Source organism: Vicia villosa, unplaced genomic scaffold (assembly GCF_029867415.1).
Source record: "Vicia villosa cultivar HV-30 ecotype Madison, WI unplaced genomic scaffold, Vvil1.0 ctg.004221F_1_1, whole genome shotgun sequence".
Taxonomy (NCBI): Eukaryota; Viridiplantae; Streptophyta; class Magnoliopsida; order Fabales; family Fabaceae; genus Vicia; species Vicia villosa.
The window spans coordinates 25,908-49,475 of NW_026706392.1; the positions used below are offsets into that span (position 1 = coordinate 25,908).

At 33.7% G+C, this 23,568-nt stretch overlaps 2 protein-coding genes across 3 annotated transcripts; both read left to right on the forward strand.

Moving 5' to 3' along the window:
• The first annotated feature begins 13,427 nt into the window (after positions 1-13,427).
• On the forward strand, positions 13,428-19,111 carry LOC131641890 (uncharacterized protein At5g19025-like). Of its 2 annotated transcripts, XR_009295667.1 has the most exons (3): positions 13,428-14,110; positions 15,440-15,512; positions 18,834-19,111. XR_009295667.1 is itself a non-coding variant. In XM_058912184.1 (2 exons), the coding sequence occupies exons 1-2, from the start codon at positions 13,503-13,505 to the stop codon at positions 18,877-18,879; spliced, it is 654 nt and encodes a 217-aa protein (XP_058768167.1). In that variant the 5' UTR covers positions 13,430-13,502; the 3' UTR covers positions 18,880-19,111. The 2 variants fall into 2 exon arrangements, 1 of the variants encoding a protein (XP_058768167.1); XM_058912184.1 differs by lacking the exon at positions 15,440-15,512 and having other exon boundaries at positions 13,430-14,110.
• A 129-nt stretch (positions 19,112-19,240) lies between these two features.
• LOC131641889 (pentatricopeptide repeat-containing protein At5g19020, mitochondrial-like) lies at positions 19,241-23,342 on the forward strand. The gene is made up of 2 exons (XM_058912183.1): positions 19,241-20,355; positions 20,856-23,342. Exon 2 carries the CDS (start codon positions 20,991-20,993, stop codon positions 23,082-23,084), a length of 2,094 nt encoding a protein of 697 aa, XP_058768166.1. The 5' UTR covers positions 19,241-20,355; positions 20,856-20,990; the 3' UTR covers positions 23,085-23,342.
• Positions 23,343-23,568: the final 226 nt, after the last annotated feature.

Genomic DNA, 23,568 nt, shown 5'->3' on the forward strand with positions numbered 1-23,568 from the left:
CAGTTTACAGTTTTCTCTTTTTTTCTCTTCTTCTTCTCTCATCTTTCTTTAAATTTGTCTCAAAAGGGTGCACTAATGCAATTGATAGGGACACATGGAAGGAGGATCAACCGCACGGGAGATGTAAATGGTTAAAATCGATGTAACTTACAAGCAGAAGACGAGGTCAAAGGATAGATAGATTTTGAGTGGCAAACAAAGCGAAAGAAAACTTAAAAATTAGTCCATCTCTTTACAGTGAGACAAATGACAACCAACGGTCCAGATTAGAAGAAAATGAGAAGATAAAAAGTGACATAGATTATATCTTAGGAGTACCAACATACTCGAGTACACTCAAATGGCCTATAGAAAACACCACACCCTAACATACCATTCTAAGGCCACGTGCCTAAAAATCAACAAAAAGTCTCAATAATGGGAATGCTTTTAATGTGCATTGTCCCCCACTACTTCAGCAACCGCCTTTTGGCCTACATGCTCCTTCTTAGGGATGACTTTGATGATATAGGACCGGTCTCAACTTCAAAAGACTTACCGGCTTACGAAACAACTAGCAAGACATATGTCTAACTGTTCTAGGCCGACCAAAGGACCAATACAGCATGACCTAAGAGTCAATCCCATTAAAATTGTTTATCATACATAATTGACGCACATGAGACTAGGTAGGAATCTCCGGATACAGTTCTATAATTTTTCAAAAACGTCACAGTAAAATTGAATTCCTCCAAAATATTTATTCTCAATTTAAAATATTGAATGTAAAACACACTCCGTGTTTATCCCACTGATGTTTACACATTTTTACAATATATTTATATAAACACTGCCATGCAGCCGAAAAAAACTTAGGAACAAAACTTGAAATACGAAATAAAACATGAATATTAAAATAATTAAATTTTGATAAAATATAATTTTAGTTGAATTGATATTTAAAATATATTTATTTATCACTTTAATAAAATTATATTTTATCAAAATTATTATTTTAATATTTATGTTTTCTTTGATATTACAAGTCTTGTTCTTAAGTTTCAAATATCAGATTTATATAAAAACAATGTAAAAATGTGAATACACCAATAGAACAAACATTAAGTGTGTTTTTTAATATGAATATTTTAATTTGAGCAGAGTTATTTGAGAGAAATTTAATAAAACTACGATTATGAAAATTTAAACATATATAAAGATATTAATGCCATTGAATACAACTACATAGGGGTCAAACTCTCTCGATTAAGGGACGGTCGATAAAAAATAATATTATGTTTAAATATGTTAGCTAAATCTTATATGACATGTCTTAATCTATTTGTAATTGTCAAAAAAAATATTAATATAGTTTAGTGAGTGAAATGATTATTATAATTTTTTTTATAAAATCTCGTATTTCCATATATATATATATATATATATATATATATATATATATATATATATATATATATATATATATATATATATATATTATGGAAATACGAGATTTTATAAAAAAAATTATAATAATCATTTCATTCACTAAACTATATTAATATTTTTTTTGACAATTACAAATAGATTAAGACATGTCATATAAGATTTATCATCTAACATATCTAAACATAATATTATATATATATATATATATATATATATATATATATATATATATATATATATATATATATATATATATATATATATATATAGATTTTTTTATATTTCATTTTTAATCTCATATTGTTGTCTATAAATTCTTACTTTCATTCTCTCTCTTTATTATGCATAGTGCACTTGTGATCAACCTCTAAAATATGTTATAAAATCTTACATGGTTGGAGAGAGTATATATAAACCATGAAAGGGGTTGTTCCTTAAGAAAGTCATCTACCTTAATTTCCTCTACAAAGTGATCCCAGTGTTTGAAAAGCTGCAAGAAATACAATAAAATACTTTCATTAAAATGACTGAAAACTCAGTTTGGCTTGGCATGCCAGTAAGAATAAGTTTCAAATTGTTTAAGGGTAAGTTGTTCAATATCAATTTAACACATATGTTACGGTGAAGTCTAAAAGATTTTTCCTTGAGTGCAATAAAACAAAGTTTAATTAGGAGAAATGCCTGACTCACCAATATGTAGTATGTTGACTATGGAAGAAGTTCCGGGGTGTAGGTCGGTTGAGGAGGTTCTTAATTACTACTAAGGCTCATTCTTCAAATGATGTTTCTAGCTCAATAGTTGGTAGTGTGGAAGGCTTTTTAGAGGAAGAAGATATTGAGTTGGTTGGATTGTAGTGAAGTTATCTCTATGTCCTCATGTGAGCGATGATGGTGTCCTTTTATATTCAAATTGTATTTCTTCTTTTGGAATAAAAGACAAATCGGTGGAAGTAAAGTTGGTGAGAAGGAAGAGTTTGTTTAGGTTCTATGCCTAATGATAAGTCACTATCATACGGTAATCAGCTCGCAGGAAAAAGATCATTGGTGGTTGAGAAGTGGGACCTGCGTTTGACCATGAAACAACTTCTCATTCTCCTTTGTTTGTGAGTTTGGAAGAGAGGGGAGAAAAAAACTTACGAAAACAAAAATGTAGAAAAATATAGAACAAAATTTGACATTTTTTTAAAAAAATGATTTTATTTAAAATGATAAAAGAATTATTATCACCACTAAATTTTTAATTTTCAGAATACTATAATAACATAAAAGATATTTGAAAAATTTATGTAAGCCCTCAAAAACCTCTAAAAGCCCTCCTTCAATACAATTTTTTAGTTCATCTATTTTATGGGGTTTTTGGTGTTATAAATAAAATCAAACCCTCCAAAACCCTCCTACTCAAAATCTTTCTATTCTTTTAACCAAATCCTTCTTATTTTCCAAAATCCTCCCCTCCCTTCCCCTTCAAACTCGTTTGTGAGTTTGGAGGGGAGGGAAGAGGAGGACTTTCGAAAATGAAATTTTTAAAAAAATATAGAAAAATATTTGACATTTTTTGAAAAAATGATTTTGTTTAGAATGATAAAAGAGTCATTATCATTACAACATTTTTATTTTCATAATACTATAACAACCTAAAAGATATTTGGAAAATTTATGTAAGTCCTCCAAAACCCTCCTTCAATACAATTTTTGAGTTCCCCATTTTATGGGGTTTTTTGTGTTATGAATAAACTCAAACCCTCCAAAACTCTCCAACCCAAAATCTTTTTATTCTTTTCACCAAATTCTTCCTATTTCTCAAAGTCATCCCCTCCCTTCTCCTCCAAACTCGCAAACAAAGCCTAAGGGTATCTTTGGTTGTAAAGATAAAATGAAAAAAGAGAAATAAGTAAGAAATATTATGAAAAGAGAAATAGATGAGAAATATAGATAATTAAGGGTTCTCTAAGGGTGTGGTTGGATTGACCGTGGATAGAATTTATTCTAGCATAATTGAGTTTGGCAAAATAGATTTTATTAGAATTGAGTTTAGCTGAATTGATTTATGTTTGGATACATTCATATAAAAGTGAGTTGAATAATAAATTACAGTGTAAAAATCATCCAGAATCAATTCTGGAGGCAGAAGCTACAAATTCTAGCTTCAAGTAGAATCAATTATGGAGACAGAATTCAATTCTATTTTTTCCTAACCAAACATCTTTAAATCACCCAAAATCAATTCTACACTTCTAGAATTGCTTTTGTCCTTTCCAAAATCCAAATCAAACATGCATTAAGTCTATGTTTGGTTTACGTTTGAGACATCCAGAATTGATTTTGGACGCCTAAAATTTATTTTGACATGTTTGGTTGATCTCGAGCAAAATTAATTATGCTTTAAAATTGATCCTACTTGAAGCTATGATTTGTAGTTTTTGATCAAAGGTGATTTTAAATGTGATTTTTACACTAGAATTTATTGTTCAGCTCACTTTTGCAAAAATTTCTCCAAACATAAATCATTACCCATAACTCACATTTATTTAGAATCAATTTTACATAATCAATTCACTCAAAATCAATTTTATTTTACTTCAATAACAAAGACACGCTAAGCAAAATTAAAACCATAGTGTCCTTTAACAAAAATATATCTTATTAAGTGATTTTTTACATGCTTGATTAAAGCTTTATAAAACCTCTTCCAAAAAAAAAAATACAAAATTTAATTTCTACTGTTTTTTATTTTACTTACTTTATAAAGTTTTTGTGTTTAAAAAAAATTAAAATTAAATAATTTCACACTAAAATATTTTAAATTTTTGTGTATAAATATTTTACTTTGTTCTATATTTCCTTCATTTTTTAGTGTCGAATAGTTATTGTTGTAAATTATTAATAAATAATTAATAATATGAGAGTGTTCTAAAATGTCAAGAAAAATATGTTAGTTTTGGATTCAAAAGTTTGCAACACTTCATGAAGAGTTGTAGAATGAAAACATGCAACTCTTGGTAAATATGCAGTAGGCCAAACTTTATAACTTTTGGTAAAAGAGATTGTTTCACCAAGGGTCACTACCTTGTGAAACAATACCAATATGGCCTATAAATAATTCATTTCGAATTCAGAATATCACAACAACAAAATTGTACATCCTCTTCACCGAAAATTTCAGACACTCTTCGCTACATTCAAATTTTTTTCGGTCTTAAGCAAACTCGAGAAAGTTGAATTATCCTGAGTATTCATGCGTAGAAACTCTAAGACAATTTGAGAGTGCTTGAAATACTATAACAAATATAATTTTGTTCACGATTCTAGTCTTGATCCATTTGACTTGAATTGATTTTTCTAACAATCTTATAGTATTTATTTAGAGGATTGCTATCCTTACACTGAATTTTTTACACCTTATATATACACCATATAAAATACATTAAGTCATGTGTTTCTTTTTATTAAAAAAAATGAACAATTATTATTAAATATAATAAAAGAAATCTAACCGTATAAAAGTACGGTGTAGTTGTAATATATATTGTAGGATTAGCATTTCTCATTTATTTAATGGCGACGGGGCTTTCGTTTCAAAAATCAAGGATAAAATGTTGAAAATGAAAGTAATTAGTGCAACATGCTGAAACATAAACAATACATTATATATAACAATAATCTGAATACAAAGTCAATATATACGTTTATATTCAGGTGTAAAATTTTGTTCGTAAGACTTTTATTATTCTTTAACTGAAAGATGATCCTAAGATATATAAAGAAGTAGTAACTTCAAAGGACTCATTTTTTAGAATGATGGTATCCAAGACGAAATATATTTAATAATGTCAACCGTACTTGGGAACTTGTTGATCTACCGAAAAGATCAAGACTCGTTGGATGCAAGTGGGTGTTTAGAAGGAATTATCATAGTGATGGTACACTAAAAACCTACAAGGACAAATTAGTAAACAAGGATTTTATACAAAAGTAATGTGTTGATTATTTCAACACATATGCACCACCAACAAGGATGTGTTAATTAAAAGTATCGCTTACATTAGTTTCTTTGCATGATCTTATTGATCAAGTAAATATCAAACGACATTCCTAAATAGAAATCCAATGAGGAGATTTATAAGGAGCAATCGGAAGGTTATGTACTTTCTACTAATGAACAAAAAGGTGTACAATCTTGTTAAGTCCTTGTATGGATTAAAAGAAGCACCAAAAAAATGACATTAAAAGTTTGACTTTGTCATTGTAAGATTCTCCGATAAAGGAGGAGGCGCACAAATTAAAGGGGAGACACAAAGTTAGGTGGAGAATGTTCAATCTTATCAAAACAATAATTCAAAGAGTTTGTCATCATAAAAAAGGGGGAGATTATGAAGAATATATCTTATATCTAGTTTTGATGAAGACAAAGGTTATCAAAGAAGAAAAAGGATCAAAAGTGTCGTGCACACCAATGACGAAGTTGATAAAGAAGGTTGAAACATAGAAATTCAAGTGAATATTTGAAACAAGAGAACTTAACTAAGGTACTCATTGCAATTTATACTATACTACTTTAAATTGCTCATAATTTTATATGTTACTTCATCTAAAAACCTTATTGTATCATCATGCATGATTATCTAAAAACCTTATTCATCTAATTCTTGTGACAAGCATTTGTACACAAAGTTGTGCGAGAATATTGTGATATTCCTTTGTCTCTATGTTGATTACATGTTGATCATTAGCAACGAGATGAATGAAATCTTAGAACTAGCTTTCATATTCAAGATGAAAGATCTTGAAATAGTGGACACTCTTCTGGATCAAAGTAAGGCAAAAGAGTGGGGGTTAAAAAACATAGTCAAACATAATATATTGAGAAAACCACATTCAAGATGAAAGATCTTGAACTAGTTAACACTCTTTTGGGCATCAAACTAATGCAAAAATAGTGGGGGTTATGAACTTAGTCTAATACACTTTATTGAGAAAGTTCTTGATAAGTTCAAACTTTCACATTTCAAGAAAGTGAATATTCAATTTAATTTTAGTGTTAAAATAATGATGGAAGAGTTGTGGTCATATTAGAATACAAGTGTGAAATTGGTTTTCTAGTGCAATGTATTATATCTGACATAGCATTTGCAATTAGTAAATAAGCATATTTACTAGCAATCCCAATGGTGAGCATTGGAAGGCCATCACAAAGATTTTGATTATCTTTTAAAAACCAAAGTCTTGACCTCCATTGTGGTAGGTTTCTTGCCATATTAGAAGGATATACCAATATGAGTTGGATATCGAGTGTTGGAGATCATAAATTTACAACTAAGTGGATATTTACACTAGTTGGGGTGATATTTCTTGGAAGAGCAAGAAACAAACATGCATCACTCTTTTGACCATGAAGTCATAGTGTGTGGATCTCACTTCCACTAGTCAAAGAACTTTAATGGTTTAGGGACCTTCTGTTGGAAGTTCCATTGGCTAAAGACAATGTTTCAAAGGTGTCAACATAATGTGATAGTCAAGCCAATTTAGCAAGAGAATTTAGATAAATGTAAAATAAAAAGTTTGGGCACTGAGACCTTAAACATTCTTTTGTGAGAAAATTGATTAAAGATGTAATCATTTCACTCGCATATATATGATCAATCTACAATTTGACTGATCCGTTTACCAAGTTACTGGCCAGAGACTTGGTAAAGACAACCTCAAGAGGTGTGAGGTTGAAACTCCTTGAATAAAAATTCCAACAACGACGACAACCCAATCTGAAGTTAATAAATATTAACCTAAGATTCAATAGGTAATAATAAGTCGTTGATTGGATGTTTGTGCAACATTATGTGACAATGTTGACTATTACATATTGAGGGTTGAGTTTTCAATAAACTCTTAATGAAGTTCTATATCGAGGATATATATCTGAATAAATAGATACAAATGAAACTTCATTTATATGAATTTCGAGATGGTGTCGTCTTAAAGTGAAAGTTGGAGTTTCTCTCATGAAAAAATCATGAAAATAGGAAAAGCACATGGCCATAAATAGTGCTAGGCGAGATATGTAGGCGAAGAACCTAGTAATGTCGATCTTATCTCATGGGATACGGTTCAAAGCATAGCTACCTAACATTCCAATTAGGCTTTGCGTTGTCTTTACTAAGGTTAACTTCAAATCGAAAGATACCTAATTGTATTAACACTATTTTGCTTTCTATATTCTGGAATTGGACTTGTCATTATTAGAACAAGTGGGGGTTGTTGTAAATTATTAATAATAATTAATAATATGAGAGTGTTCCAAAATAACAAGAAAAATATCCTAGTTTTGAATTCGAAAGTTGGCAACACTTCATTAAGAGTTGCAGAATGAAAACATGCAACTCTTGGTAAATGTTGTAGTAGGCTAAGCTTTGAAACTTTTGCTAAAAGAGATTGTTTCACCAAGGGTCTCTACCTTGTGAAACAATACCAACATGGCTTATAAATAATTCATTCCGAATTTAGAAAATCACAACAACAAAATTGTACATCCTATTCACCGAAAATTCCAAACACTCTTTGCTACATTCGAATTTTCGTCGATCTTGCGCAAACTCGAGAAGACTGAATTATCCTGGGTATTCCTTCGTAGAAACTCTAAGACAATTTGAGAGTGTTTGAAATACTATAAGAAAAGTGATTTCGTTCAAGATTCTAGCCTCAATCCATTTGACTTGAGTTAATTTTTCTAACAGTTATATTATCTCTCCTTGTTCTCTTGCTCTTTGTTCAATGATGTGGATCATTGTGTGTTGTGGTTCTGGTTATTTTTTATTCGGTCTACTCTTTCTCTTGACGGTTCAATGTGTTAGTCTCTCGTATGGCACCCTCTTCTATTATGAAATTACAAGCTACTCAAGACAAGGTCAAATAGAACAAATTCAGCATAGAATTGTCATACAATTCATATCCCTCTAATTTTAATTTTTCAAAGAAGTTTTTGGTTAGAGAAAATAGTCGATCACATAAAACAATTTTGAAAAAAAAAATCCAAACATTCGATAATACAAGAATTAAGAAAAATCCCGGCTTCTCTATATGAGATGATAATGATACTAAAGATTAGTACAAAGACTCACAAAATGCCATAATAAGAAAATTTCTATCAGAAAAGCCAATACACAAGAACTCTCTAATGTTTGAATTAATAGGACTATGGTGTGATTAAGCCAGTCTCAAAATAACAGAAATATAATCAAGCATTTATTGCACCACCGTGGAAGTTCCTAGAGACGTCAAAAGGATCATCAAAGGTAATACATGGCTCGCGATTAAGCCTTAGACGCAAGACACTCTGTCTCCACGACTTGAATTCAACACAATTCTAACTTGGATTTTAATTCCTCTCGATCTTATGATGTCGAGATTTATCTTGGATATTTCGAGGTAGCTCTTCCCAGATTCCGCTCTTTTTTTGTAACAGCCTGGGCCCCTTGCAAGGCAATCCCGACACTACTACCTCATGATCTTCTTTATCCCCCCTCTCTAGTAAAGTTTTTGTTTTTCATGGGAATTGAATCCTATACCCTAGGGTTCAAGTACATGTTCAATTTATTCCCTTATTCTTCAAAATTGTCTTCCTTCTCTTCTCTTCTAAACTCCTCTTATTCAGTGTAAGCTTCTTCTTCTTCTTCTTCTTCTTCTTCTTCTTCTTCTTCTTCTTTACTTGAGGATTATGAACTGCTAGTTGTCGCAGTGCAAAAAATATATGAGCGTCAAAACGCTCGAAATAAAAACACAAGCTCGACACCTAAATTTTATTTTTAAAGGGAAACATCGATAAAACCCTTAAAGAGCAAAAAGTTGGTCGATGCGACCAAATTTATGTTCATAGATCGATTATGCGTGGAGAATATATTAGCATCATGTGGCATCGTTGTATGCAACGGTAACCGTTTTGTTAGTTAAGAAAAATGTTGGCTTAAAAATGATTGTGATACATTTTCTTGTTATTAGAAATGTTTATATAAAATAAATAAAAGGACTAAAATTAGAGTTTTTATTAATGTGCTCGACAAATTTCAAAATCATGTGCCTACGTATTCTCAAGTGCAATGGAAAAATTAGAGCCTCGTAGCTCTTGGTAGAAAAATTTTATTTGTTTAGTTAGTTTAAGTAGTTAACATTTATTGTTTTCTTGTGCTGCCCAATGTAGGACTTCTAGTACTTGTATAAATACCACTAACTTTGTGATCAATAAAATCTAGGGTTAAATATGTTTAAAGTCCCTCTAAAGTTAGCATTTTCATTTGTCATGCCTCTAAAATTTTTATTAAATCATCCCTCTAAAGTTATGAATTTTAACTTTTGGTCCCTCATTCTAAAACTGTTGCTAATTCAGTCGCTAAGTAGTAAGTCGTCACTATAAAGCGTCGCTAAGTTTCCATACCATATTTTTTGAAAAATCCAGCATATTTGGTAATTTTATATATTTCTAAAAAAACGGTAGTTTGTATTCTTTAGTAAAAAAGTAACACTACCGAATTTTTTGAAAAGTGTTGTAGTTTTCCCGAATTTTTTGAAGTGTTGGAATTTTTTGGATTTTTTCGAAAAATTCGATAGTGTAAATTTTGTTTGCCGAATTTCAACCATAAATAGTTTTCAAAATTCCGTAAACTACCGGATTTTCTTGGAAAAATATGATATTTCTTCAAATATTTTCCAGAAATCAATGTGTTTTTATCAAAAATTTCAAAATTTTCCGCATTTCTTCGAAAAAACTAGTAAACGTATAAAAAATCCGAATTTTGTTTAAATGGGCATAAAGGTAATAGTAGCCCCCTTGCGAGGGTGCGAGGTATAAGTTAAGGGGTGGCCGGAAAATTTCTCCTCCTTTTGCTTCTATGAAATAATTGGCATGCCACCTTGTTGATTTTCTTGGCCCACGTCACTCTGAACTAAGACGTGTTCCTTATTTGGAGAGAGGATGGAGAAAATTAAATTGGTCAAATGATTAGTGATAATATTATCGCTGATATGATTAATTGGTTGAGGATCATTCTAATTAATTCTCATTAAATCATCATAATTATTTTCCTCCATCATTTTTGGGACAACCACCAACATCGTATTTTCATTCACAGGTGGTGATACCTCCAAAAAGATATATTAGGGGAATGATATTTGGCTTTGCACGATTCTCAATATCCTTAATGAACATAGGCTAGCAACTAAATTTGCCAATATTTCTATCATAAGTTATAAACTATTAGTCTATTTATTCAAATTTCAGCGGATACACAAAGAAGTAGATTGGAACTTAGATTTTCAAAAGGAGAATCTAGAGAGAAGGAAGGAAATGAGGAACTCGGCGATAAATAAAAAGGCTTTAATGGACTACTCATTCCTTTGCTTAGGCAATTGCAAAATGAGTGAAAATAAATGGCTACCTGTCCATAAAAATAATGCAAATCCAAACCTTGGACAAAAAATATTCATACCAACATTTGCGCATATGGAGTATAAGTTACCATCATATGCATACCAATGTTTTAACAAAGCTTACATAAGGGGGGTAGAGGTTCCCAGAGTGATGTATAATAGTAACACGGATATGGGTTCCTTATCTCGCGAGTATTTGAACTTGTTAGTCCGTGCAAACTCCCTGATCAGATATGGGTTCCGGCCTTATCCTGTCCTCCATGAACTTTGTGTTAGAGAACCCCTTCAAGATTCCTCTATCGTGAAGTATTCAAGGGAGCATATGAGTCAAATTTTAAATAGGGACTGGGATTATGTTCCTCTTTGGATTGCCCATAATTCCTGTTTGATGCCCCGCTAGATCCAACATTCTTCGACACTCGACTACCTCAATTGGCCATTGAATTCTCTTTATCGTTAATGTAGGGTTACACCCTACTCAGAAAATCATTAGGCTTTGTTTACCAATTTGGAGGGGAGGAGAGGGGAAAGCTTCTGAAAACGATGTTTTTAAAAAATATAGGAAAATATTTGGCATTTTTTGAAAAAATGATTTTGCATAGAATGATAAAAAAGTGTTTATCATTACTATATTTTTAATTTTCAAAATACTATAACAACATAAAAGATATTTGTAAAATTTATGTAAGACCTCCAAAACTCTCCTTCAATATAAATTTTGAGTTCCCTCAAATTAGGGGGATTTTGGTGTTATGGCTAAAAGCAAATCCTCCAAAATTCTCCCAACCAAAATTCTTCAATTCTTTCCATTAAATCCTTCCCTTTTTTCAACGTCCACCCCTCCCTCATCCTCCTAATTTCCAAACACACCCTTAAGGTCATGGGCATCCTTGCGACTTAACTTCTCTCATAATGCATAGTCTGGTATGAGGCCTTTGTAAAAATTCCAACACTTAAGTCTTTCATCCGAGCCTCGTACAACTACCGCAACCTTGTTCAAATGGTCAATGTATGCACACAAGTTTTCCTACTTGTCTTAAGTGACCCCACTATGCACGACCACGGTGGATGGTTGTCTCTTTCTGGTGGTACAATGGGCAGTGAAAGACCAGTACAAGTTCGACTAAAAACCTATGCTCTTTTCGAGAATGGACTTATACTAAGCTAGGGTAGACCCGATTAAGGTCAGCGCAAAAAGTTTGCACTTCACGTCCTCGCTGACATGGTAATGGTCGAGTCATTCGTCCACGTGCTTGACATGTTCGTTTGGAACTCTCTTACTACTATAACTTTGGAGTTTCAGGGAATTCTCTAGTGACTTCAAGATCGTGTTGTCCAAGATGCAGGCGAAAAAAAGGTTCTTCTTCCGGGGCTATGCAGGAGCATCTTCTTCATACTTATCCCTCCACTTAGGATGACGAACTTCATAAGGAGTGTGGTGCCTCATCTCCCTCCAAGATTTGGGGAATGAGTGTAACGCATGTGTCGTCGGTGACTAGGGGATTTTTGGACCTCTTATGGATCCTTTCTCAGCTCAGGAGCGATAGTTTTGTGCAAAGCTGCTTCCTGCACAATATTGTTCTTTGGATTAGCGTTATGTAGGATTTCTTCAATTCGAGTTTGTCAATCTGCTAAGGTTTATGAGTTCTACTATTGAATCATTTGATAGATGTTGTTCAATAATTTGTTGGCTCTTTGTAGGCCGAGATTCACTTGTACGAGCTAAAATCCAGGGAGCGTCTTCCGTCCAGATATTGTAGGTGGCATCAGAAGTCTGAAGGAAGGTTCACCTAGGTGTAATTGCGGTGTAGAACCGAGGAATAAAGGAAGTTGAGGAGCCCTATGATCCTCCCTAGGTTGGACAAAACTTAATGGCAGGGGAACAAAAGGAGAAGTTGTTAAGTTTCGATCGCCCATCCTTTGAGGAGGAGGCAAAAGATTATTGGCAGTTCTAGTGGATGCAGCGGTTTGCTGTTGAGTGGCAGAGCGAATGGCTTTGAGGCTGTCATCGGTAGTACGAATCTGAACTTGACAAAATTGATCAATAAACCAAGATTCACGCTTCGATTGAAGGAAATTCATATTTCCAGCAAAGGCAATTTGGTTTGCAACTTTCGATACAGCGCAGAGAGGCTGACCTGCAAGATTAAGACTCAAACACTCAAGTTAGTAAGAAAGTGAAAAGCGAAGTTTGAATTGTAAAGAATTTAAATACTAGAGAATGATACATTCTCTTCTTTAAATAGGGGAATTAGTAAAAAACTGAGCCGCGTGTGACGAATCACACAATGCAATCATCTTTGATCAACCTAATCAGTTGAAACAACACTCATGAAGAAAATTGATTGGTCGCTCCATTTTGTTATTGGACTCTCGTATCTTTGAGTTACGCGGACGTCATAGAAAAGCAATTTTTAATGTGTCAATTTGTAAGAGACTTTTTTTTTTTTTTATAAAATCTTATTAAATATCTCTCCCATATACTTAACTATAATAGTACTATACTACTATATCAAGATGATTATTTGAATTAAAAGAATACATTTGTAATTAGTAAGAATAAACTTTTAATTAACTTGACTAATTATTAATTTTGGTTGTATTTGATGAGAGGAAGAAAGTGGGGAGAGGTGTAAGGTGTTTGTTTGTTTAACGTGAACATGCAGGAAGGTGTTGTATTGACCACAGCAATGCCCTCTTCATCATCATCTTCATCATCATCATCATCATCTTGGAGCCACCATTGCAACAATCTCTGTAACTGCAAACACGCTCCTTCCGCCACCTTAGACCTTCTCATCCTCCTCCTTGTTCTCTTCTCCGGCGCTTTCCTTCTCTCCTCTTATTTCTCCTACATCTTCAACTCCCTCTCTCTCCTCCTCCCTTCCGTCTCTCTCCCCATACCCTACCTCCTCGCATTCGTCATTTTCTTCATCGCTTCGGTGATCACCGTTGAGCTGTGTTGTGGAGCAAGATCTCGGAAGTGTGAGAGGATCGGGTGTAGGGGACTCAAGAAAGCTACGGAGTTTGATTTGCAGATTGAGAGATTCGGTTCGGGTTCCGGTTCGGGGTTAGGGTTGGGGGAATATGATAAACTTCCTTGGAAAGGTGGGAGTGAAGGGAATCCTGATTACGAGTGTCTGAGGTCTGAGTTGAGGAAAATGGCTCCGATTAATGGCCGTGCGCTTTTGCTTTTTAGGGCTCCCTGTGGTTGTCCTATTGCGAAGCTTGAAGCTTCTGGTCCTAAGAAAGGAAAGCGTCAGAAGAGGTTACTCACTCTTACTCAATTGTCTAATTTGGGAATTATGCTCTTCTTGTTTTGATTTTGATTGATTTGTGGCAAGACTTGGTTTGTGTGTGTAAGGATTTTCTTGATTGTGTGAATTGCATTTTAAGTGTTTTGTGGAAAGATCAAATCTGAGATTTGAATCTGATTGTGTGAAATTTTAGGGTTGATGTGTTATGTGTAGATTCAAGTGTCTTTGATTTGTTTTATTTTGTTGAATGCTTTATGGAAAGATAACTTGGTGAAGGCTTCTAGATCCTTCCATCAAGAGATTTCAATGGTGATTTATGACTTGAGAGATTTATCTGAATCTCTTTTCCTCACTGATCTTTTAGCCTTTACCACTGTCTAACTATGAAGCACAGCTACTCCAAAATTTATGTCATATGCATATCGGTGTTCAAGTGTATCCGACACCGGTGCATATATCTAGAAAATATCTATGCTGCACCATATCTTGAGTTTGTAAGTATTTTCCTCTGCATATCGTAATCATTTTGTAGTAAGTATTTGAACTTTATAGATACTTAAGCTATGATGTTATGCACCTTCTGGGAATTTTAGATGTCACTGACAGTTATCTTGTCTGCTAATCTTGTCACCTGAAGCTGAAATTTTTAGTATATGAAAAAGCTCCTCTAAATTGAATTTATCTTTAAAGCAAATAATGATTTATCCACCACAATCTTAATGGGGTTAAGATTATAATGAGTTTTTAATTCAATTACTTTCACTTTACAGACAAGGTCATTTGAAGGAGTCTTATCCTTAATATTTTCTCCCTTTTTGTCATATGAACAGGGTAATAAGTTTGTAATTTAAGTTTTTAATGAAATTTCCAATCTATTATTAAGACACTATAAATCCAGTAGGTAAGCTAGAATACCATGCATTGCAAGTAAAATTGGGGAATGGTGCACAAGTGTCATGCATTGCAGGTGAAATTGCGAATCTATTTTCTAATTCTATTTCAAATAGCTACCAGTGCAGCAAATTAGAGTACAAAGCTACCACCCTCTTTTACTAGTTTTTGTCCCCTTTACTTTTTGTGGTATTCAATAATGATGCAATTCAGTGGTTGGTTGGTTGGTGTGTACTGAAATGTGTAATGTAAGTTATGCTTCTTGAGAGCTTTTAAAATTTCAAATGGAGAATGCAAAAGCATTTTAGAATGAGTGCGCTTAGACTAGGATGACCTGAACTTTTGATTCACTCTTAGGAAAGGGTGTGGAATTGGATAAAAGATAACAAGGTGCAATATGTATCCTAAAAAAACTAATAATACAGCCTTTGATTCTTTGGTATATGCAGACTAGGCCACTAGCAAAAGAAATAGTATGGTATAAGACATAAGGTGTTGGACCATGCTACGGAGTTCATGCAGGTACAATATACACACAAGCAGGCATATGATTATATATACATCACATGCATACATGATACATACATATTAATGTATGAGAGTTGGTATTCATACAATCATTGAACTGGACTGTTGTGTTATATTTAACAAGTATCCTTGTCCTGCAAATTTTGGAATGCCAACAAGCAAGCACGCAAAATAGTTAAATATTGAAAGCTTTAAAAACTAACACAGACCATATAAAATGGAGATTATAGGGAAATGTATGACCACTTAACAAAAAAATCAATGACATCTTTTACTAATTTACTTTGTCCTCTAAAATGGCTTTTGAATAAAGGCAAAATAAATGGGTCACAAATAGTAAAAATTATATACTGTTTCATCTTTTCATTTGTTGTTCTGTCTAAAAATACATTTTCATTTGTTGATTAAAAATATGTCAATTGGTCAATAAATAAATGCAAAGAATCGAGTGGTATCCAACTGGAATCGTTTACTTCTTAGTGTTGTTAAATAGCAGCTATAGCAGTGCTGTAATGCTATAACAAATCGGAATCTGGACAAGCCGCTATTGTTTTGTAATGTGCTATTTAGTATAAAATGTTATCCAATAGTGGCTATAGTGGTGCTAAAGCACTAGTGCAAAGCGGAATTTTAACAATCCGCTGTCCACCATTGAAAACATTATGTCAGAAGAAATTCAGATTACACACACATGTGGCATATCAAGTTAGAGTTTAAGAGGAGAGAAGAACTAACGGCTAGTGCATCTCTTTCCATCTTGAATTATCTTTTTTATAGTTCTTTGTTATATTGTTAACATATATATTTTCTGTGATGAGCAAATATCTACTAAATTGCTTATGAAATCTTCAGTAGTCAACACAATCAGTTACACATGTACTAGATTTACAATTTAATGTTGGAAACTTCATATACTAGGAAACTAATAATATGACAGCTACAAAAATAAAAACTAAATATTTATGATATGTTATATTCTCTCCAAATAGGATATACTTTCCAACTCTCCCCTCTATGCTAGTGCATACAAATCATATGCCCCAAGCTTATTACAAGTGAACAAAATTTGAGGATCTCGGAAGAGATTTTGTGCGAATTTTTGCAACGCAATCTCTAGAGTTGACTGACTCAATAGAAATTTCCTTATTTTTCCCCCCTGCTTAAGTCATAATCAATTTCTGTATGTTTGGTTCATTAATGTAAAACTGAATTTGATGCAATGTGAAGAGCAACTTGATTATCTCAGGCAATATAATTTCATCTTATCATTACTGCCAAACTTCAACTTGCTAAGTAGCTGTTTTTACCCATAAGTTCACATCGCATGTAACCATTGCCATGGCTTGATATTTTCCCGCAACACTAAACTGAGTGATCAATATGCATCTTACTTTTACAAGATACAAGATTTTTAACTATAGATTATTTTATCCCTATAGAGGAGATATTTTCAATGTTAATGATTTTTAACTATTTATTCCAATGATGAACTCTATGAAGATGCAATTTCTTATGTTTGCTTAAGGATTGTGGATTTTCCCATTTCTCGCATGCGTTTTAGTTTTCTAAAGGAATCAAGTATTGCCAAATTGTCGCCATGGCAAGTTTTTGTTAGAAGTTATGAACTTCACATGTGGTTGACCTACCTTAATATAGAGTTTTGCTTACCCGATGAAGGATTTAATTGAAAGATCCGATGATTCTTAGAACTCCCTATGAAGTTAATTGTTTTTTGTTGCTTGGAGCATTTTTTATGTTGAGCAATTACGGTTAAAATTAGTGGAAAAAAGGTGAATTCTTAGTGCTTGCCTTTCCTAAAAAGCCGGGTATTGTTCATATTCCAGATATGCATGATAAAAAGAGGCACCTGTGCTTATGGAGGGATATAAACATCAAGTTTTAGTTAATAATTGAATTTCTTGGGGTGGCAGTAGATGGGTTGATCTAGGTAGAAATGTACTTGAGGGATGTAGGCTGACAAAGTATATTTAAACAAAATCCCAAGCTTTAATAAGTCTAAATCTTGACAACCTTTACACCTATTGTTTTATAATTTTGAAGAGGTTAGAATTTTCTTTTTCTCAATTTGATTAATAGATCAATATTTGGTGACCCCTTAACCGGTCGCAGGCATGATAGCAATTATTAAAACAATGACACAAACAAGTAAAGGCACACTTTGGCTTTTTGTTCACTTGCATTGTGCTGCATTCAGTAATGCAACCATGTAAAAAGTTAATAAAACTACTTTCTCTGTTAGAAAAATAATTGCACAATAGAGGCTAGCTTAGAAGCTATATTTTTTTGTAAGAAAGTGAAAGTATCTTACATGATTAATTCCTAGATTTACTAGTTTAGCTGTCTGGTGAGTAACTATTTTGTTGGATAGTGCATCATTTAACCAGATTAATTAATGTCTTCTCTTTTTGAGCATTTTGCAAATGGACCTTACATGTGTGTAGCCTAGTTGAATAGTTTAGAAGAGGGCCAGTTTCCTCAGCCTATGGAAGAAGTGGGGGTGGGGGACTTTGAGCCATCTGGGTAATACTGGTCTCTGGTTTTCCATGATTTTGTTCTTGTCTTTTTGCCTAATATACCTCCCTGGATTTATGATTTGATTCTCTTACCATCTTAAGTTTTGATATCTTTTCACTATTTGAAATTATTGCTGAATCCGGATATTATGATTTTGATACTAGGTAGTAAACATAATTTGCTTTAAACAGAACTATAAGCCTGAACTGTGCTTCCATTGTTCCACAGTGCATAACTTTGAATTATTGTTTTATGTTTCTGTTTGAATTTTGATATATTATCCACTTGGAAACAAATTCTCCCAATTTGTTTTTTAAACATCAGAAGGTTCACATTTGAGACTTTGCTCAAGAGAAATCAATTTCTTTGCTACACAAACCAATCGACATTGGTTTTAGTGTTTTACGAATCCATTGAAGCGTCCACTTTCAACCTTTTTTGCTTGTATAACTGACTATCTTTTGGTGTGTATTCTTAGTTACAGTCTGTTTTTCAACATGGGTTTGATTGCTATCTGTGTTCTGATATTGTGTAATATTTCTGACAGTCTTTCTTGGTTGAACTTTGCTATATTTTTATCACATGCACTCTGAAGTTTTATTTATTTATGAAGTTGTGCCATCATGCATTTTTAAGTAAAAAAGGATATTACTGATGATGATCTGTGTTCTGATATCATGCATTTTTATCCCATTCACTAATTCAAATTTATTGAAAAAGACTTGAAGATATGCTCTGAATGGTAATGCTGAACCTCTCTGCTTTTAATGTTTTGAGCAGGTCTCAATCCAGTGCGACTCTTAATGGAGGAGGAAATCACCGTTGATCCACCACGCTGGCATCTGGTTTATATCTAAACCACTGTTATTCTCATGGTTACCCCTTTATTAGAAAGCTTCTGATCAGAACAATTTTTATAAGAAAGAAAATAGCAATTAGTGTTGACAATCCTTCCCTGTATCTGTATCTGCACTGTCCAGGAGTGTCTATAAACTTTTGAAGGATCGTACAGAATTGACTCCAATAAACACGTGGTTCATTGTTGTTCCATTTCATTAGTTGTAAAATGTCCTTAAATTGCTGACTCTATTGCCCCTTACAATATTTCACATAATTCATTCAAAAATATGGATTTCGGATAAAATTATTGATAGTTGTTCAATCAGAGAAAGATAGAAGAGTTGAAAAGTTTCTTCCCTTTTTTTAGTACATTGGCTAAAAACAACAAGAAAAACTAAATTAAGGAGAGGGGGTCTTCAAGCACCTACATTCCCTTCTCTAAAAGAGTGATTAATATTCACCACTTAATTTTCGCCTAGAACATTTTGAATGTTGGTTATAATTGAAGTCAAGCTATGAGATTTTATGATAGGCTACAGACCAATTCAATAATTGTTTTTGAATTGGATTAACAACAAATGTTATTGATTTTGATCCTAATAAGAGCCATAAGTTTTCATGTACTAAATATCCAACTACCTTAGGTACCAAGACAACTATCATCCATATTATGCACAATACCCCGTTCTTTAGAGGGATGTCAAGTTACTTAATAGGAATATCATCAATTGATAAGGAAGGAAATACTTTTTCTTTATCAACTTCAATTCTTTGAGTGCAAGACATCACTTGATAAAGTGTGACTACTTCCTTGCCAATGCATACCGTACTAATGCTGAATAACTCCAATCATGTTTCCCTTGCCAAATAAATCAGTCTGGTATATTATCATTCAAGACAAGTTGTTGTTTATATATATCAAATCTGTGAGATCACTGCATAGGCGTGCGTGCATAGGGAATTGAGCTGCCACTTGTTCGTAAAGTGGATTATTTGCAATCCAAGAATCATACTAGAATAAGAGTTGTCATCACTTACTATACTTATACTAGTATAAACCATCCTTCAGAACTTCCTTCGCTTGAATTCCACAATGGTGATCCACTCCTCTTAGTAGTAGTGAAGGAGAATGTTGTTAGCTTGGGTACTTATCTTGAATCATGTGACCCTCAGGTTTGCTAGAATTAGCTTAGATGTCCTAAACCAGTTTTCAAAGCATGTTGGCCTCTCTATTTGTCATCACACCTAATCCTCCTTGCATTTAAGTTTGAGTAATTTTTTATCCATCCAAAAAAACATAAAGGTAAAGGGAGAGAAAGTCTCACTTCCTTAGTCTCTAGTTGGAGTAAAGTTTAGTTACCTTTTACCATTTCATCATATATAGAGAGGAGGAGGAAACACAGTGCATAATCAATTTGACTGTGATATCAGGAAAACCAAACTCAACTAAGAAGTATTTCAGGTATCTCTAGTTTACATGATCATATGCTTTTTCAATGTCTATCTTGTACCTTTCTTCTTGGATTTTTTCCTAAGTTTCACAACAAGAAATTGTGTGCAACAATTTTATTAGAATAGTTGTGATATTTGAAGAAATATTCGTCTTAGAAAATTTGATTAGATTGATATGTGCATTTATTCAATCCGATAAAGAAATAATGATGTTTTTTGTATTTAATTGATGCTTGTAAGATGTTGAATATCATCTTATTTATGAAGTGTGTAAGTTCATTGGTTGTTCCTATATCCAACAAAATTCAAATGCTTCAAAAACACACTCCAAATTCTACATTTAAATATTTTTTTCTTCTTTTAAAATTCCAAGTTTTTAATAGGTTTATTTCTAGAGCTTATTTGTATAAGAATGTGAGTGTTGATACTTGATTTGTATTTTTTTTCTTAATTTTTTTACTTAACCCTTTTTAAAAAAAATTCTATTTCAACCCGACCCATGTTTGATAGATTGGTGGAGTCCGAACGTGGCTGGTGCAGGATTTACCGTTTCATCACCCCTAACGACGCTTGTCACCCATACACACGACGGACATAGAAACATCGCCGTTCAACTCTGATGATCTCGCTTAGCCTCCCATCTTCATGTTCATTCCCGCGAGTCTCAGACTCAAACTCTCACCAACCTCTCTCACCTTTCTTCTAAGACAACTTTCATCTTCGACTCCCACCAAACCAACCTCTCCACAACACTTCATTCTCATTTTCTCCAATGCCAGACAACACCAGAACCACGCCGAGTGCGAACTCGCATTGGTTTCCGCTCTCAAATCATGTTCCTCCCTCTCCCTCTCCTCCCAAGGCCGCCAAATCCATTCCCTCGCCGTCAAACTTGGACTCCACTCCAATACCTTCGTTCATAACAGCTTGATCAACATGTATACAAAATGCGGTTCCATAAGGGATGCTCGAATTCTGTTTGATGGTTTTACTACGTTGGATTCTGTTTCTTGTAATATTATGGTTTCGGGGTATGTTAGAGCTCGTCAATTGGAGAATGCCCGGAAACTGTTTGACATAATGCCCAATAAAGGTTGTGTCTCTTATACTACAATGATAATGGGTTTTGTTCAAAATGGATTTTTTAGTGAAGCTCTGGAGGTTTTTAAGGATATGAGGTCTCATGGTGTCGTCCCAAATGATTTGACTTTGGTTAATGTGATATCTGCTTGCTCGCATTTAGGTGATATTTTAAACTGTCGGATGATTCATGGTTTGGTTGTTAAATTGTTTGTTGAGGGGTTGGTTATTGTTTCGACGAATTTGATGCACGCGTATTGTCTTTGTTTGGGTGTAACGGAAGCGAGAAGGTTGTTTGATGAAATGCCTGAAAGGAATTTGGTTACGTGGAATGTGATGTTGAATGGGTATGCAAAGACAGGCCTTGTTTACGAGGCCAGGGAGTTGTTTGAGGGAATTTCTGATAAAGATGTGGTTTCTTGGGGGACGATGATTGATGGTTATATCCAAAAGGGTTGTTTGTTTGAAGCTTTGGAGGTTTATCGTGCAATGATGCGAACTGGACATGGACCTAACGATGTCATGCTTGTGAATTTGGTTTCAGCGTGTGGTCGTAAGGCTGCAATTGTTGATGGTTGTCAGTTGCATGGAACAGTTGTTAAGAGAGGCTATGATTGTTATAATTTTATACAGACTACAATCATCCATTTTTATGCAGCTTGTGGGATGATGGACCTTGCTTGTTTGCAATTTGAAGTGGGTGTAAAGGATCACTTAGAATCATGGAATGCTCTCATTGCCGGATTCATAAAAAAAGGAATGATTGACCAAGCAAGGAAAATGTTTGATGAAATGCCTGCAAGAGATGTTTTTTCATGGAGTACCATGATTTCTGGCTATGCACAAACCGAGCAGCCCAAAATAGCTATTGAACTCTTCCATAAAATGGTAGCCAGTGGGATCAAACCAAACGAAGTTACCATGGTGAGCGTATTCTCTGCAGTTGCCACATTAGGTACATTGCAGGAAGGAAGATTGACCCATGAATACATGCGTAAAGAATCCATTCCTTTCAATGACAATTTACGTGCTGCTATGATAGATATGTATGCAAAATGTGGGAGCATCAACACTGCCCTTCAATTTTTCAATCAGATTCGAGATGAAGTCTATACTGTGTCACCATGGAATGCAATTATATGTGGGTTAGCCTCACATGGACATGCAAGTATGTGCCTAGAGGTTTTTTCTGATATGCAGAGGTGTCATATTAAACCGAATCCAATTACATTTATCGGTGTACTAAGTGCTTGTTGCCATGCCGGTTTAGTGGAGCCTGGACGGAGAATATTCAAAAGCATGAAGAGTGCATATAATGTTGAACCAGATATTAAACATTATGGTTGTATGATTGATCTTTTGGGTAGAGCAGGGCTATTAGAAGATGCTGAGGAAACAATAAGGAGCATGCCAATGGAGGCTGACATTGTGATATGGGGAACTTTATTAGCAGCATGTAGAACTCATGGAAATGTCAACATAGGAGAGAGGGCTGCAGAGAATTTGGCTCGGTTGGCACCGTCTCACGGCGGAGGAAAAATTCTCCTATCGAACATATACGCAAATGCGGGCAGGTGGGAGGATGTATCAGTAGTAAGAAATGTCATGCAGAGTCAGACAATGGAGAGAGAGCCTGGCTGCAGCGGCGTTGTCAGGTAGTTAAAAGAGGTTCAATGCGTTCACATTTTTTATTTATGTAAGGATGAAGATGCTGATACAAACGAGGAAGTTGTATAGTCAAGAATGGTGTCTTAGAAACAGTATCACGATAATTCGGTCCTGTTACGGTCTATATTTAAAATAGTTGTCAAGATCATAGATACACGTTTGTATCAGCATCTTATGAATGATGGCTGTAATTGAGTTTGAACAGGATTTAGAGTTGATGGTATTAGAAATTTCCTTCCTAGCTTTCAATTCATTTAGAATTTAAAGAACCAATTCTATTTATTTATTCCAGAAGTTACCTGTTTTCACACAAATCTAAATTCTGTGGTTGACAATTGACATTATGTTTCTGTTTTGAAGAATACTCATATCTGCTGCCAACATGCAGTTCAAATTTGAAGGGCTACTAATTAGTCGCCCTTAAATTTAGTGACCTACTTACAAAAATAAATAATTTTTTTAAAATTTCAATATA